The 16,287-nt window shown below is 43.1% G+C and overlaps 1 protein-coding gene across 2 annotated transcripts in view; it reads left to right on the forward strand.

Moving 5' to 3' along the window:
- The window catches only part of KYNU (kynureninase), a 190,820-nt gene that overhangs the window by 111,658 nt on the left and 62,875 nt on the right, over nucleotides 1-16,287 (forward strand). Inside the window, exon 8 of one of the 2 annotated variants that reach the window (XM_089679043.1) lies at nucleotides 10,221-10,319. The exons of the other annotated variant lie outside the window; for it this stretch is intronic. Within the exon in view, the coding sequence (XP_089535169.1) occupies nucleotides 10,221-10,319 (99 nt within the window). The remainder of the gene's footprint in view (nucleotides 1-10,220; nucleotides 10,320-16,287) is intronic. 2 annotated transcript variants of the gene reach the window in all.

Here is a 16,287-nt window from a genome sequence, read left to right on the forward strand (position 1 = left end):
GGGTTAATGTATGTGGAGCACGTGTTATACATGTAATGTGCCCGCTGAATAACATTTTACCGGCTATACATACACTTTAAGCAAAATGCAAAGATTTTAGTATCTCTCTATAATAGCAGGGCATTATAATCCACCAAAATCTGTTGCTGAAGAAAAACAGCATAATATCGTCATTAGAGGTGTGTGGTATGAATCAGCCCTTCAACGCAATAGGAATCAATAAATCATTATTTCCCAGGTATCTGAATGCCAGTATCTCTAAATGATGATATTATGTGTGAGATATTAATTTGTCAGTATATAAAATATCTCAGAAAAGAACAGAATGTTTGGCCCTTTAGATATGAGTCATTATATTGCATTTAAACCCCCTTTAAATTCTCTACTTTATGGCCACCAGACATTAGGTTAAAGAATACTGCCATCTAGCGGTCACCTTGGCCATGTGCATTTTAAAGGGTACTGCATGTCCTTCGTTCTACTGTAGAAAATAAAATGTTTTAAATCAGTTAATGTTATAATCTTAAGGGGGGATAAGTGATACAAAAGGTATTATCCGTGCAGGGCCCCATAGGTTTCTCTGTAATCCCTTGCCACCGTATGCACCAACTGGAGCTGTACCTGCTACATCCCTGAAAGCAGGACCATGTGGCCGTCTCTCTTATTCCCCCAATGCATTATATGGCACCTCTGCATCCAAACGTCAGGCTAAGTACTGTCTCTTGGGGGAGGGGAAGGGTCCTTAGCCTTTTGTAAGCTCTGAGCTTTAACATGGATTCTACTTTGTCCTACACGCTTATCCTTCATATCCTTTCTTGCATAGTGAGTATGATTGTAAATGGGACTTATAGGGTCCATTCAGATCTCTCCAGTGTGGTACGTTGCAGGAACACACATTTTTAAACATATTGGTTTGCAGTGCAACACACCTGAATGCACAAAACGCTAGTGCATGCTATGTTGTTTTGAAGTGCACACTGTGAGTTGCATTGCACTGGGGTGTATTAGAGCGCAGAATTGTTGGGGTGCCATTTAAAGTGTTACTAAACCCAGGACCCTGCAGTCACTATATCCGATCTATCACAAATATTGTTTTTTTTTTTTCATTTTTCAGTCATTTATAGCACAAAAAAACCCCACAGGTGATAAAATACCACCAAATGAAAGCTCTATTTGTGTAAAAAAAGTTATAAAAATTTCATTTGTGTACAGCTTTGCATTACCGCGCATTCACAGTTAAAGTAACACAGTGCCAAAAAGCAGAAAATCGGCTGGTCATGAAGGGGGGCAGGGGCGGACTGACAACTCATGGGGCCCCCGGGCAATAGGGGATCATGGGGCCCCTGTGTCCTTGCCCAAACTCAAAAAAGCCTATGAAAAAGGTACCAGAGGCATCTCATGGGGCCCCCTACTGACCCCGGGCCCTTGGGCAGTGCCCGAGTTTCCAAATGGTCAGTCCACCCCTGAAGGGGGGTAAATCTTCCAGAGGTCAAGTGGTTAATTTACTATGCTAGATTGGAAAATGATTGACAGCTTTGGTCTCATTGATTAGTGGGGCAAGATGGACACTTTTAAAACAACATTCTTCTCAGTAATGTAATAGTTGAATGGTGGCAATACAAAGCAGTTAAAGTGTTACTAAACCCAGGACCCTGCATTCACTATACACAGTACACAGAACATGGAAATGCAATTCGTTTAATAAATATAAACTGCTAAATACCTTTTCTCACCAGCAGTTAGAGTAGTCTTGTGACTTCTGTCAGTGTCCAGCTGAGCACTGGTTTAAGCTTGTAGGAGGAGTTTTAATTTTCTCCAGATTGTTCAATGGGGCTGAACAACCCCTGACCCTTTTTCTGGGCAGTGCTGATTGGTATGTGCTGATCACATGCACTTTCCCAAAGGAAAACAAAACTCTCTGCACATGCTCAGTTTAGTGCGTATATGCTAGAGTGACTCCAAAGATTCTGTTATCAGGAGATGAGTCAGAGACGTGGGAAGAAGGGGAAGATCAGAGAAGAGAGGATCAAACAGCCTTTTTACACAATGCAGAGGAATAACCCCTTAGGCTCCACATTCAGTATAACAAGCATGCTTGACTGCATATACAGACTGATTGTATTGTTGTGGGTTTAGTAACACTTTAAAATAAATGGTACCACAATGCACCAGCACGTGTAATGTGTGTTATCACATGTTGTAGTAATGTGCGCGATTTACCGCAATGGACCGTTCCTAGTACTTTCATATTTTTCTTCTTGGTCCTTTTAGAAAACTTGTTATATGTGTTTTACAGGGTTATATTAAAATGGAAGCTTGTTCTATACATATGTGCCACTGCAGGCGAGGATGACATAGGGTTGGCTACCTGCTATCTCCTGGGATGTCCACATCACACATCAAAGGAGCCAGTGATGCCCGTAGCAAGATGAAAGAAAGAGAAAAATAGCGCAGGACAGACATGACTAGGTGAAGAGGGGGTAGGAAAGGGTTAAGTAAAGGTGGGAGTTAGTAATACATGCAGGTTACCTGATTGGTGATGGGTGTGTGGGGTCTTTGACACCTTGGGGTGTGGTTGGGTGGTCAGTCAATTCAGTGCAGGAGTGGCAGCGGTGGAGCAAGCCTCCCTCCCGCCCTCCCTTGGGGTTTGTTTGGGTGTTTTTGGGTTCCCGGTTTGTTCTGGCTCCGGGGCGGTTGTTGGTCTTTAGAGGCGGCACATACTTTTAAGCTAAAGCGAATGGTTGGGGCCCATCGGTGGTATGGTGTGCCCGGGTGCAATCCAGTTAACCAAGGTTTAACTGGAAGGTGGAGGTTCTGCACTGCGGATGGTATGTTTTGTCTCCGAGCCGGTATGTTGCGACTGGAGGCCTAGTATTATAATATGGGTTCCACAGGGGGATATCGGTTTTGTTTGGTGCCTTCGAAGACCAACAACTTCTCCTGTATGTTTCTGGTTTAAGGAATGTTTTGTGTATTGAAGCTGAATAGTTAATAAAAGGCTGTGTTGGCCATTGTTACTCCAACGGTGGTTTGGTTTTCTTTATTGGTATATTTAAGGGGGTACGTTGAGAAAGAGAGAGAGACAGTGGTGTAGGAGTCTTAACTAGCATATCTCTTCTACACTAGTCAAGTGTTCCAGAGCAAGGACCCATGGCTTTGCAAGATCCTGTGAATACTTACACATACAAATTGTCTGTGGTAGGTATTTGGATCCTGGCAGAGACTTGTCACCATGTCTGTTCATGTGCAAGGTCTCCCCAAATAAGTTTCAATATGGCAGTGCATAAGGAGAGTGGTCCCTGAAATCCTTCCTACCAAAGTAAAACAGGCTTGTAATAAAGATCCTCCAAGATATGTATATCTCCTCCTCTCAGGGCTGGTACGTGGCTTCTTCTTCATATCAGAGGCAGAAGATCTGCAGACAGCTCTCCTTTTTTAGGACACACTGCTGATGGCCACATACCTGCCCTGAGAGGAGGAGATATACATATCTTGGAGGATCTTTATTACAAGCCTGTTTTACTTTGGTGCCGGTGGGTACGTGGTGGTGAAGGATTTCATGGATGTCTCTCTTTTCCACATTGGGATGTCACTTCACTGTACTCAGGACTGCGGTTCATATTAATTGTGGGTGCAGCCATTTATTCCACCGAGCACCTCTGTTTGTGCACTGAATATCATTGCATCAAGGACTTCTTTCTATTTATTTGGATTGTTTGCTGAGTCACTATTATTCATGATTGCATGTATAATATTATAATTTTTTTTGTATACTTATTGTTTTTAAATGTAGCAAAATTCATGGGCTACTGTATCAATTTCATCTCTATTGGCTGATTTTTTTTTTAGTTTTCAGGTATAAACACTTTTGTTATGTTTATTGTGATGCAGGATGGGTTCACCATTTGTGCTAGCTGCTCCCAGTTCTCTTAGCGCTCACTTTATACAGTTTGTTTTGTTTAAGGAGAGTGGTGCATGGAGTTGAAATAGCAAGAAAGGCAATGCTGAACTCCATGGAGTAGTATGTATGCTTTTTTTATCATTCTACAATTATAAGATGAAATTTAGTTCTACCCTGGTAGGGTAAAGTTCCTCTTAAACTTCTTGCCATCTACGTAAATATGTGCGGTGGCAAAGAGAATAGGCTTTTACATGGGTGGCCAAGGTTTATGTGCTGAGACTGTGCCAATACACAATGCCCAATCTGTCCTAGATATCTCCCAGTCTCTAGTAATGATTGGGAGCTTGTAGACATGATCATGTGACCACTGTGACAGCCAATCCCAGTGGTTACAGGACCCAGCAGTCTGTCATGCCCCCCCCCCCCCCCCAGGAAGACCAGCTTAAAGGGATGCCAGGGCTGGGTGGGAAGGGTTTAAAGAGGAACTTCACTCTCTCTCCTGCCTTTTCCTTCACTCCACTCCTCTTACCTGCTTACCTGTGATGCTGCATTCTAATCAGAACTCAAGCTCACCTGTCAGGTGAATTCAGCATTATCCTACTGTGACCCACTGATTAGATGTCACAGCCCAGGTCCTGTGCTGCCATCTTGGTGCATTCAATCATCCGGAGTTTGGCTGTTTCTTCTAGGTTCAGACAGCCAGGCCCACAATGATAATTACCAGCTACCCTCGCTCACTGTTTTGTGAATGGGTTTTTGCAGCTTCCTGGGATCAAGACAAAGGGGAAGGGGGGACAGGAGGGGTGGCTGCCCCTGGTGAGGGAGGGAATGCCACATGGTGAATTCCCATGACTACAGTGGCAAGAACTCGGTACAGGAGTAGTTAAAATGAACTCCCTACAGGGGTAGTGACCGCAGAAGAGAGGAGGAGAGAGCTGGGAGTAGGTGCAGGCTGTGCTCTCCCCCCCCCCCCCCGTATAGGGAATGGGAGGAGGATTTATGCTAGAAAGGGCGATTTGGGGGGGGAGAATTTGTTACGGGGGGGGGGGAAATCCGGGGGAGAGGATTTACTCTGTGAGGGGAAATTGGGAAGGTTAAAATTGTTGCGTTTTTGTTTGGGGAGAATTCTGGCTTGAAGAAGGAATTTATGCTTAGGGGGGTGAGCATGCAGATTAGTGCTGGATTTTCTTTTTTTTTTGGGGGGGGAAGGGATTTTCACGGAGACATCATGGATACACATTGTGGAGGAGGGCCCAGTGTGCCACCTTTGTCCTGGGCACTAGATGTCCAACTCCTGTCACTCCCTGTGATATGTGAAAAGGATATCCCAGGAGACTGCAGGAGTAGGACATGTCTTTCTGCTAGGCAAGAATGGAAGTGGAGGGGAGTGACTAGGTTGGTGACACAAAAAAAAAAAGATAAAAAGAAGGATCCTGAAAAAAAAGGTTGTTTAGCTAGTGGACTAGTGGACAGGGAGGCTGAGTCATAGACATAAAATGCCATTCTAAGGTGAAGGTCCGTTATAAGGAGCCTCTGTATTTTCCGGTTTAATAGCAAGTTGAAAATTAACAACTGGTGGTGCCACAGGTAGTCTGTGATTTCTAATCTTTATTCCTTATTCTTAAAAAAAAAAAAAAAAAAAAAGAAGATGATTGGACACAGGGGCGGACTGACAACTCATGGGGCCCCCAGGCAATAGGGGATCATGGGACCCCTATATCCTTGCCCAAACTCAAAAAAGCCTATGAAAAAGGAACCAGGGGCATCTCATGGTGCCCCCTACTGATCCCGGGCCCTTGGGCAGTGCCCGAGTTTCCAAATGGTCAGTCCGCCCCTGATTGGACAGGAGAACCCCCATATTTACTTACAGTACATGGAAGACTACTAAAGAAAAGTGGGAACACTGGCACTGCACACCCCGTACACAAATACAATATCCATGGTTCTGATTTAATGCAACATTCCATCCTCCATTTTATATAATTATCCTTCATTTTCATGAAAGTCTTTTGCAGGCACATTCTACTGAGTACCATAGTCATTTTCCTTCAAAACAAATATAAAACATAATAAGGATCCAACACAAACACAAGGCAGTCTCTGAAAACCCACTATCACAGCGGCAGCAAAACATATGGTACAAAATTGCATTGTCATAAAATGTGAAAAAAAAAAAAAAAGATATAGCAGATAAAACCCATGATCTCACCACGCCATCCCCATATGTTTAACTTAAAATGTAACTACAGTCGGCAGCACAATCCCTGCTAAAGTTTTACTATTTTAAAAATAAATGCATTAAAAAAATTTGAAATATCTTAGACAAAGTGGACATTGTAACAAAATGGAAGCTGTGATGGTTCCTAAGTGCGTATTTAGTGTTTTAGAATTTAACATCGATTACATATTATTTTTGACTAGGTTTTCTTAGGTATTTTTTGATTACTCAATCTTCATATTTTTTATACAATTATTTTTAATGTATACTGAGTTCTCCATGATGGAAGCAGTCTTGGGTTATATGTATGTCAATGCTGCCCTCTTGTGCCAATTTATCTAACTGCATTCACTTAATATAACTGTAGGGGACTAGTCACAAATTTGGGTTGAAAATGCTGCTCAGTTCTGTGCATTTATCGTCTTAGTGTATGTGTTTTTATTTATTTTGCATGTAAATGTACATTCTTAATACAAGCGCTACAGTCGGTTTACAGAGATTTGATTCTGTATTTTTTACTTTCCCTTAAAAACAACAAACTATGACATTTCCATTGATTATTATTATACAGGATTTATATAGCGCCAACAGTTTGCTCAGCGCTTTACAATATAAGGGAGACAATACAGTAACAATACAGTTCAATACAAGAGGGATAGGAGGGCCCTGCTCCTCGGAGCTTACAATCTAGGCAGGGGCGGACTGACAACTCATGGGGCCCCCGGGCAATAGGGGATCATGGGGCCCCTGTGTCCTTGCCCAAACTCAAAAAAGCCTATGAAAAAGGTACCAGGGGCATCTCATGGGGCCCCCTACCGATCCCGGGCCCTCGGGCAGTGCTTGAGTTTCCTAATGGTCAGTCCGCCCCTGATCTAGCAGGGATTGGCCACCTGTAAAGTGACACGGGTTTAAAAAATATTTTTCAAGTATGTATTCCTAACTCAGCCTCCTCCAAATCTCCAAAACCCATTTTGTTTTTTGTTTTTTTTTTGCTGCTGTGATTTGACTTCCTGTTAGAGGGTGGCTACATTCATTCCCTATGGTCCCACCGTACACACATCTCTTGCCTGCCCCAAAATGGACTATGGACTATGTAATTTGCGGTGTGCTCTGTACACGTGACAATAATATGCACTGCTCATTCCAAACATATGGAAGTTGGTAGGAAAAGGAGAGGTTCGGGAGCACATGGACCTTACAAGGAACCAGAAAAGCACAGTAAGAAACAATTTAATGAAAAATAGATTACAAGGCCAATAAGTGAGGGAGGTGTAGGGACATTTTTTGGAGAATAAGGATATTGCTAATGTCACTTTAAAGGAATCTCAGGAATCTCCACTTCGGTAAAAAAAAAATGATGTAACCTTTAGTCCTCATGCACACTGGACATTTTTACAGCGGCTGTTTTTGGCTTTTGGGTGTTTTTTTTTTTTCTACAGCCAGTAAACCCCCCAGCATGTTGTCCTAGGTGTCCATGCACACATAGGCTGTAATCAGCGTTTTTGTCAGGGACATTAGCAAAAAAACCCCAGATTTAGTGGGTTTCTAGAGCAGTTTTTAGCTGCAAAGATGCGTTAACGATGAAAAACATTTCACAATGGCATTTTTGGACGTTTGTTTACAAAAAAAATTTTTTTTTTGCTCAAACAATAAAAACGCAAAGTAAAATTCCAGTAGATCAGCAGTTTTTTAAATGCTCAGGCCAGCCCGTCTGGCACCAACAACCGTGCCACATTCAAAGTCACTTAAATCCCCTTTTTCCTCATTATGATGCTCGGTTTGAACTTCAGTAAGTCATCTTCACCATGTCTAGATGCTGAAATGCATTGAGTTGCTGCCATGTGATTGGCTGTTTAGCAATATGTATTACCAAGCAATTGAACAGGTATACATAATAAAGTGGCCGGTGAGTGTAACAATGTGTGCAATACAATGCCTTTTGCAAAACCAGATATTGCCTTATAAAAATATCAGTGGCTACCATGGGCGGACTGACAACTCATGGGGCCCCCGGGCAATAGGGATCATGGGGCCCCCGTGTCCTCGCCCATACCCAAAAAAGCCTATGAAACAGCCAATGAAAGGTACCAGGGGCATCTCATGGGGCCCCCTGTGACCCCGGGCCCTCGGGCAGTGCCCGAGTGCTCCAATGGTCAGTCCGCCCCTGGTGGCTACTGTGCTGCATGTAATTTGTGCTAAAAGCAGAGCTGTGGGCATAGCAAGATTCAAGTATGGATACACAAGCCGCTTGTATACAGGCAATATTTGATTATCCCAGAGTTCAGCTTTAAAACTGGCAAACATTTCATTTTCCCCTTCTTACAGCCACGGTGACAGATTGCTGGTGGTCTATACATAATCTGCATAAAAAACACCTTCGGAAATCTAATTTTCATTCACTGGCTCGGAAACCTGAACAGAAAATGAGCAGTCCATCTCCTCATGCCAGGGTGCTAGGTGTAGTCCTGGACTCTGGCCTCTTCTTAAGTCCCCAATCACACCTGTGCAAATTGCCATGGAATTTGATTGTTTGAAATCACATGACAAGTCCCACCCTATTGTCCGCAATGAAAGCGGTCAATTTGCTTCCTCACTGGGACCGGACCTCATTCCACCCTGTAAGACAGACGCTGTTGGTGCATCTAAACTTGTGTTCTTAAGTTACATGGAACTATGAGTGTGGCGCTCTCCCATTGGGCTGGCTGTTGAGTTGAGCATTTCATTTAATACGCGTTATTGTTTCTGTAAGCAGACCAGAGTATTTACTCCACTGCACCACGCTGCACCTACCCACATACATTAGTGTGGTGGTCAGTGGAATGAATGCTGCTTACATTGGGGGTCAGTAGAAGAAATGCCTCCCATACACATAGCTAAAAAGGATCACTGTTGTTGGTTACATATACAAGAGGCAGAAATTGTTCATTACTTAAGGAAGCACTAGCAACCTCTGGAGAAACCCTCGGGTTCCACAGAACCAGGGGTGGACTGACCATTTGGAAACTCAGGCACTGGGTCAGTAGGGGGCCCCATGAGATACCCCTGGTACATTTTTCATAGGCTTTTTTGAGTTTGGGCAAGGACACAGGGGCCCTATGATCCCCTATTGCCCGGGGGCCCCATGAGTTGTCAGTCCGCCCCTGCACAGAACATTGGTTGAGAGAGCCAGGGTTATAGCAATCCAACCCTCCCATTCAACAGTGAGTTTGGGGAAGTCAATGGATTTGCCTGCTTCAATTTACAAGGAATAGAAGCAGGTTAGAATCTTCAATGAAATGTTGCTAAATTTCTTGCACTTCATACAGTTTGCGAGATGGGCCTTATTTTTATTCTCAACAAAATTGAGTTTTTAAAAATGCCATTTATTTTTAAGGATAAAATAATGTAAAAGGGCATTTTTTTCAAAATGTCATCCACTGAGCTAGAACAGGGGTCTCCAAACTTTCAAGCCAAAAGGTCAGTTTACTGTTCTTCAGACTTTAAAGGGGACCAGACTTTGGACAGTGGGAGTAAAAATGCCTTCGCTTCAGTGGAAGTTAACAATGTCTCAGTCTTGGCGGTAAGTGGGAGTGGAAAAATGAACTAGCACCTGTGGTCAGTAGGAGGGGGAATAGTATCACATCATTGGTATTAGTGGGAGGAATAGAGCCCCATCATCTGTGTCAGTGGGAGGAATTGTGCCCCATTGTTTGTATCAGTGGGAGAAATTATGCGTGATTGTTAGTGTCAGTGGAAGGAATGGTGCCCCATTGTTGGTGTCAGTGGGAAGAATTATGCCCGATTGTTAGTGGAAAGAATGATCCCCGTTGTTAGTGGAAGGAATGATGCCCCATTGTTGGTATCAGTGGGAGTGATAGAGCTTCATGTCAGTGGGAGGGATCTTGCCCCAAGGTTCAGATAAGGGCAAGCAAAGGACCGTAGTTTGGGGATCACTGAGTTGGAACGTAATGACTTGAACCACCTCCACATAAAAGAATGTGTGCTATAGTTTACGTGTAGAGAAGTTCATTGTATTGCTGATTGTAAACCACAGATCCTACAGAATCTCTAACAGGTCCTTGCCATCTTCCCTATGATATAACCAGAACTGTACTCCTGCAGGGATGTTATGTCGGCTTTGATTTGGCCCATGCTGTTGGCAACGTTGAACTGCACTTACATGACTGGGATGTGGATTTTGCCTGCTGGTGTTCCTATAAGGTATTTTATTTATTTATTTGTTTGTTTTTATTATTTGTTATAGTCATTTCACCTTCCCATAAAGAAGTGATCAGACACTTTTTTTAAATTTTGCATCTGTCCTAACCTTTGCATATTTCATGCAGCTGTGGTGGGCTTCTTTAAAGTGTTACTAAACCCACAACAGTAAAATCAGTCTGTATATGCAGTAAAGCATGCTTGTTCTACTCACTGTGGAACCTAAGGGGTTAATCCCCTGCATTTTTTAAAAAAGCTGTTTGAGCCCATCTTTTCTAATCCTCCCCTTCTTCTACTGTCCCCAATCCATCTTCTGATAGAACAGAGCCTTGGAGGCAAGTTGCACATGCTCAGTTTGGTGTGTATTTCTAGAGAGTTTTTTCTTAGGAATGTGCATGTGATCAACACAGAGCCAATCAGTGCTGTACACACAGAAGGTCAGAGGTTATGCAGCCTCATAGGACAATCAGGGGATAATAAAAACTCCTCCTGCAAGCTTTAACCAGTGCTCTGCTGGACACTGATAGAAGTCAAAAGACTGCTCTAACTGCTGATGAGAAAAGGTATTTAGCAGTTTATATTTACTAAAATAATTGCATTTGTAGTGTGTACTGTGGGAGACCAGATAGAGTGAATGCAGGGTCCTGGGTTTAGTAATACTTTAATATACTTTGCTAAAGCATCAAAATACATTGAAACATATTTTGTATGCACTTATGTGGACTTCCATTGACTTCTATAGGCTTCCCAAATTAAATTTACTAAAATAATTGAATTTTCATGTTGTGTGTAGTGTGGGAGACCTGATCTAGTGAATGCAGGGTCCTGGGTTTAGTAACACTTGAAAACTGAACTCCAGGTAAACCACTAAATATGCAGTTAAAATACATATATGAGAGCAATCTTACCTGTCAAAGGGTTTATATTTCTGTTTATCCAAGCCTGTGATTTGCACAGCTGTGTAACACCATGCTGACAGTGAAGGAGACCTGATTTTTTTCCTTCTGCAGTTCACTGATGTTTACAGATCTACTGGACAGTGAAAAGTAAAACAGATGGATAAGCTCATCTGTCACTCTGATCTCTACTCCTATCAGTATGTTCTTTTTACTGCAGCATATGCTGATTGGCTCTTTGTGCTGCTTCTCCCTCCTTCAGTCTGAGTCCTGTTGTACAGGAACTGCAAGAGGCTGATGCCAGATCCATTCAGGTACTTGCACAACTTGCATGTACAAAATAAATTGGAATCCAAACTTCAGGAATTATCTTTTTTTTTTTTTTTAACTTGAATAGGTCTAGCTTGGTTACAACTAATTCCTCTTATCTCACAAATCTAGTGAATTTCTACATCCTTATTGACCCTCCAGATGATAGATATGAAGATATAGATGTAACCAAGCTTACAATGTCAGTTAAAAAAAGAGAAATCCTGGAAATCAACCAGAGCCGTTTTTGTATTTTTTGCACACATGATTAAAAAATCATTTTAGGCCGGAAGAATACAGAAAACTCCCAAAATATTATACATTTTCTGAAAGTAAACACCCTAGAGAATAAAATAGTGATAGTTCCAATTTTTTATGTCACACAATATTAATGCAAAAGTCTAGGAAATGCAAAATTTCAGTAAAAAACACACTAAAGTGAATTTTGGGGCAAACAAGCACAATAAATGACCCACATTTTTGGTAAAATATAAAAGACGAGGTCCACTCTCCTCTCTTCGCTTCACCCACCAGCTGCTGCCATATTGACCCCAGGCCCACAGATGGGCAAATGGAGCCTGGAATACATGGCAGTAGCGAGAACGTGGGAGGCAGGGCCGTGGATAAGGGGGTACCACCAGTCCTCCTGTATGGGGTATAGGCCAGCAGGGGGGGCCCAGGTAGTTGGGTGAATTGATAAGGGCAGGGAGGGTGATCAGTAAGGCGGGGGGCAATTACTGGAACCGATCCCCTGTATTGCTCTCTGCAGCAGCTTAAAGCTGAGAGAGAGCCATACAGAGGATCAGTTCCAGTAATTGCCCCACACTTATCACCCTGTGCATGTACATTTTCCCCTGCTGCCCAGGTCCCCCTGTGTGCCCCCACCCCCAGAGCTCTGTCAGCTCCCCTCCTTTCCTTCCCATCGGCATCTGCAAGCACACAATTCAGGATGGGAGACTGGGGGAAGGGTCTGGTAAATATGTCACATTAACCAGCCCCTTCCTTTCCTGAATGAACACAATGACTGATTGGTACTGATCACTCACTGTGTTTGTTCATAACTGAAGCATAGTAAACTTTGTTTTTTGGGGGGAAGGTGGCCTGTCAGGTTGGCTATATGGGGCCCCATAGTTTCTAACAGCAGCCCTGGTGGGAGGAGGCACCATTACCAGGGGCTGTGGAAGCCATCTCAGTGGTTGCAGCCACTTAATTGTGTGTTAATCCCCCACTGTCAGGTCCTGGAAACAAAAGGGTTAAGGATGTGTTATTTATTATAGAGCTGCATTCATTTGTATCTTTTATAACTGCTTGGAGCAGGGGCGGACTGATCATTTGAGCACTCGGGCACTGCCTGAGGGCCCAGGGTCAGTAGGGGGCCCCATGAGATGCCCCTGGTACCTTTTTTTTATAGGCTTTTTTGGGTGTGGGCGAGGACACGGGGGCCACATGATCGCCTATTGCCCGGGGGCCCCATGAGTTGTCAGTCTGCCCCTAGCTTGGAGTTCAGCCCTACAGCCTGGGGGCAGTAAAAGCAGTTGAGCTGCAGTTTTACTGCCTCCAGGCCATCCACCTAAGCAAAGACATGTTAATGGCTGCAGACATGCCAAGGTCATGATGCTTTGCTGCTCTGATTCATGGTTGCAACAAAAAATAAATTCTCATTGCATTTGGTGGGCAGTGCTGCTGTCAAATGCAACCGATTAAAGTTAAAGTATAATTAAAGGCAAACTTTTTGGGGTTTTTTCTGCATAGAGTGGAGAGGGATTACAACACCTTTTAGGTCTTTCTTGCTGCCTCTGCCCCTTTTACACTCTCTATTTGTCCTGTTTACTGGTAATAACAGTGAACGTAAAAGATAATCCAAAATTTTGGGTTGTCCCAAGAGCAGTAATAGAGGGGAAATCTTCCAATGGGGACCCTAGTTCTGGTGACTCCATTGGATTGCCTTTATTTGCAGGGATTCTCCCCCATGTCCTGTTTTGGCTATGGGACAGGATTTGAAGGTAAATCTTCCCAATGGGTCACAGATGGCAAAAAGAAATTACTGACAGGGGTCATAACCCTCCGTACTCCATCTATCCAAAAAAAAAAAACCCTTTTCCTATAGTTATACTTTAATTGTGCCATACTGTAACTATGTGATTTGGCCCTTTTAGGCTGCTTTCACCCTTATCCATTTTTCTTCTGCTTTTGAGTTAAAATAAAAAAAAGTGGAAGAAAAAGGTGTGACCATGTATTCCTAGGGAACTCTGCACACCAATCCGCACGGGTTTCAAAATCCTGCTTGCTGCATTTTTGGTGAGGTAAAAAAAAAAAAAACACACCAAAAACACACCTCCTCATTGAAATAGATGGAAAATGCAATGAAACCGCATCTGCATTGTGTTTATGGTGTGGTTTTTGAATCATATGTCTTGTAAAAAACGCACCACAAACGCGGTAAAATTATGAAAAAAAACCGCATGTGTTTTTGCTGATCAGTGTGAAAGTAGCCTTAGGGGTAATATAGGTGATAAGGAGACAATGTACTGCCTTAAAGCTGCCTGTCAGTTGCCTTATGAAAATTGATCCACTGTGGATGGTTTTTTAGAGGGGTGGCAAAGGCTGTATGGTTTGGTAAACTCCGGGGGGTTTCTTTGTCTCAGTAAAGTTCATTGCGTCCTATTCACGTTCTGGACAGGGGAGAAATGGGGAGCCCTAGAATACAGTCCCAGGTGTATATACAAAATATGTATGTAAGCCAAATAGAGATAGAAATGTGAGCCCATACATATCAGATAAAACTTGCGGACATGTATAATTCGGCAATGTCTTGTGAATAGGAGTCCAGGAATAACAAATGTCTCCTTGCTGGATATACAGTAGGTCTTGGGAATGAAGGCAGCCAGCTGTCAGAACAAGAAGCAACTCTAGTACACAGAAGGAGAGAGGAAAAACACAGTGGCGCCACTCTAAGTGTAGATGTAAAATAAAATCAAGCAGTTAAAAAATAGACATGTCACACTGCAGTGCGTTCTGGCGGTGCAGCGGCTAGATCAGGGGTGGGCAAACTTTTTGACTTGAGGGCCGCAATGGGTTCATATATTGGACCCGGGGGCCGGATCAAGAGTAGATGAATGATGTGTATGTGTCATCCATAGTAAGTATAGTAATATTCCCCCATAGTAAGCATAGTAATTAATCCCCCATATAGTAATTCATCCCCCATAGTAATTCATCCCCCATAGTAATTCATCCCCCATATAGTAATTCATCCCCCATAGTAATTCATCCCCCATATAGTAATTCATCCCCCATATAGTAATTCATCCCCCATGTAGTAATTCATCCCCTATAGTAATTCATCCCCCATAGTAATTCATCCCCCATATAGTAATTCATCCCCCATATAGTAATTCATCCCCCATATAGTAATTCATCCCCCATATAGTAATTCATCCCCCATATAGTAATTCATCCCCCATATTAATTCATCCCTCATATAGTATTTCATCCCCCACAGTACTATTCCCCCCCAAATAGTAAGCCAAGTCCCCCCTGTGTCAATTCACTTACCTTTGCTCCGCGCGTTCCTCTCGCCGTGTTCCCGAGCCTGAGGAAGAGGCAAGTCCTCGAAACGCGTCAGCCTATCGTACGTCTACACTTGCTATTGCAGACTGTTATCAGCGCGGTGTTGATCAAGCTGTTCTTTTATGATGTCACCATCATGGCCTGAGGGAGGAGCCCACATGCTCTGAATGCACGCAGTCTTCCGGTTCCCGTCATCAGCTACGAGCCTCCCTGTGTCTCTCTGCTAATCCCAGAGCCCTGGACACCACCAGAGCGGTCGGGACAACAAGGAGGACCACACTGGATGTAGCCGCCGCACCACCAGAACACACTGTACTGTGACATGCCTATTTTATCCTACACTTGTGAGTTTTTAACTTATTAAACTGCTTGATTTTATTTTACATCTACACTTAGAGTGGTGTCACTGTGTTTTTCCTCTCTCCTATTCACATTCTGCACTTACCTGCACCACAGTATGGCACTGCCAGTATTGCAGAGCTGTAGCATTATTTTACACACTGTATTATACCTTGTATATACTTCACAGGTCAGGAATGGCTTTTGCTGGCGGTTCAGCCCTGCAAGGTAATTAAATGGTTATGAGCTAACATACAGTGAACGTGATCCTCTCCCTGCCCATGGATGAGACCACAGACTCTCCAGCTGCTCTATCCATGCTAGCTTGAAGCGTCTCTTCCCAGCAGAGATGAACATAGAATACCTCTGGGCTTTGGCTCAATACACAGCATTGGAAAATCCTTTCATCCACAGGTGTTCATTAGAGATCAGCAAATGTTTAAAAAGCAGCTTTGCCAAAGATCCACCTGTTCTACATCTGAAACCCCCTTCATCGGTTAGAACCTGTTTGAAGAGCACAAGCTGGGTACCCATGTCTCTTTATTGCCCCCACTTAGCATCTGTTCAGTCTGTTCCAATAATGCTCTGTATAACCATTGCTGGCACATTCTATCATACCATGCAGGTGGAGGAGTTTGTTTCTTTCAGCACCATGGAATCAGCTATTTAAATTACTTCTACCTTGAAAAATACTGTATTCTGATAAATGTATGCGTTTAATACCTGCAATGATAATATTGGGTATATGAATTGCCTTTACGTTTTTTGCTATTACTTGCAGTGCAAGCTGTACAGCAAAAGTGATAGTGACAAGGGAAGGGGCAAACAATAAGGTTCAGATTGTGTTCTGCAGTGAA

This window comes from Staurois parvus, unplaced genomic scaffold (assembly GCF_062004578.1).
Source record: "Staurois parvus isolate SC_StPar_1 unplaced genomic scaffold, SC_StPar_1.0 ptg000216l, whole genome shotgun sequence".
NCBI classification, from domain to species: domain Eukaryota; kingdom Metazoa; phylum Chordata; class Amphibia; order Anura; family Ranidae; genus Staurois; species Staurois parvus.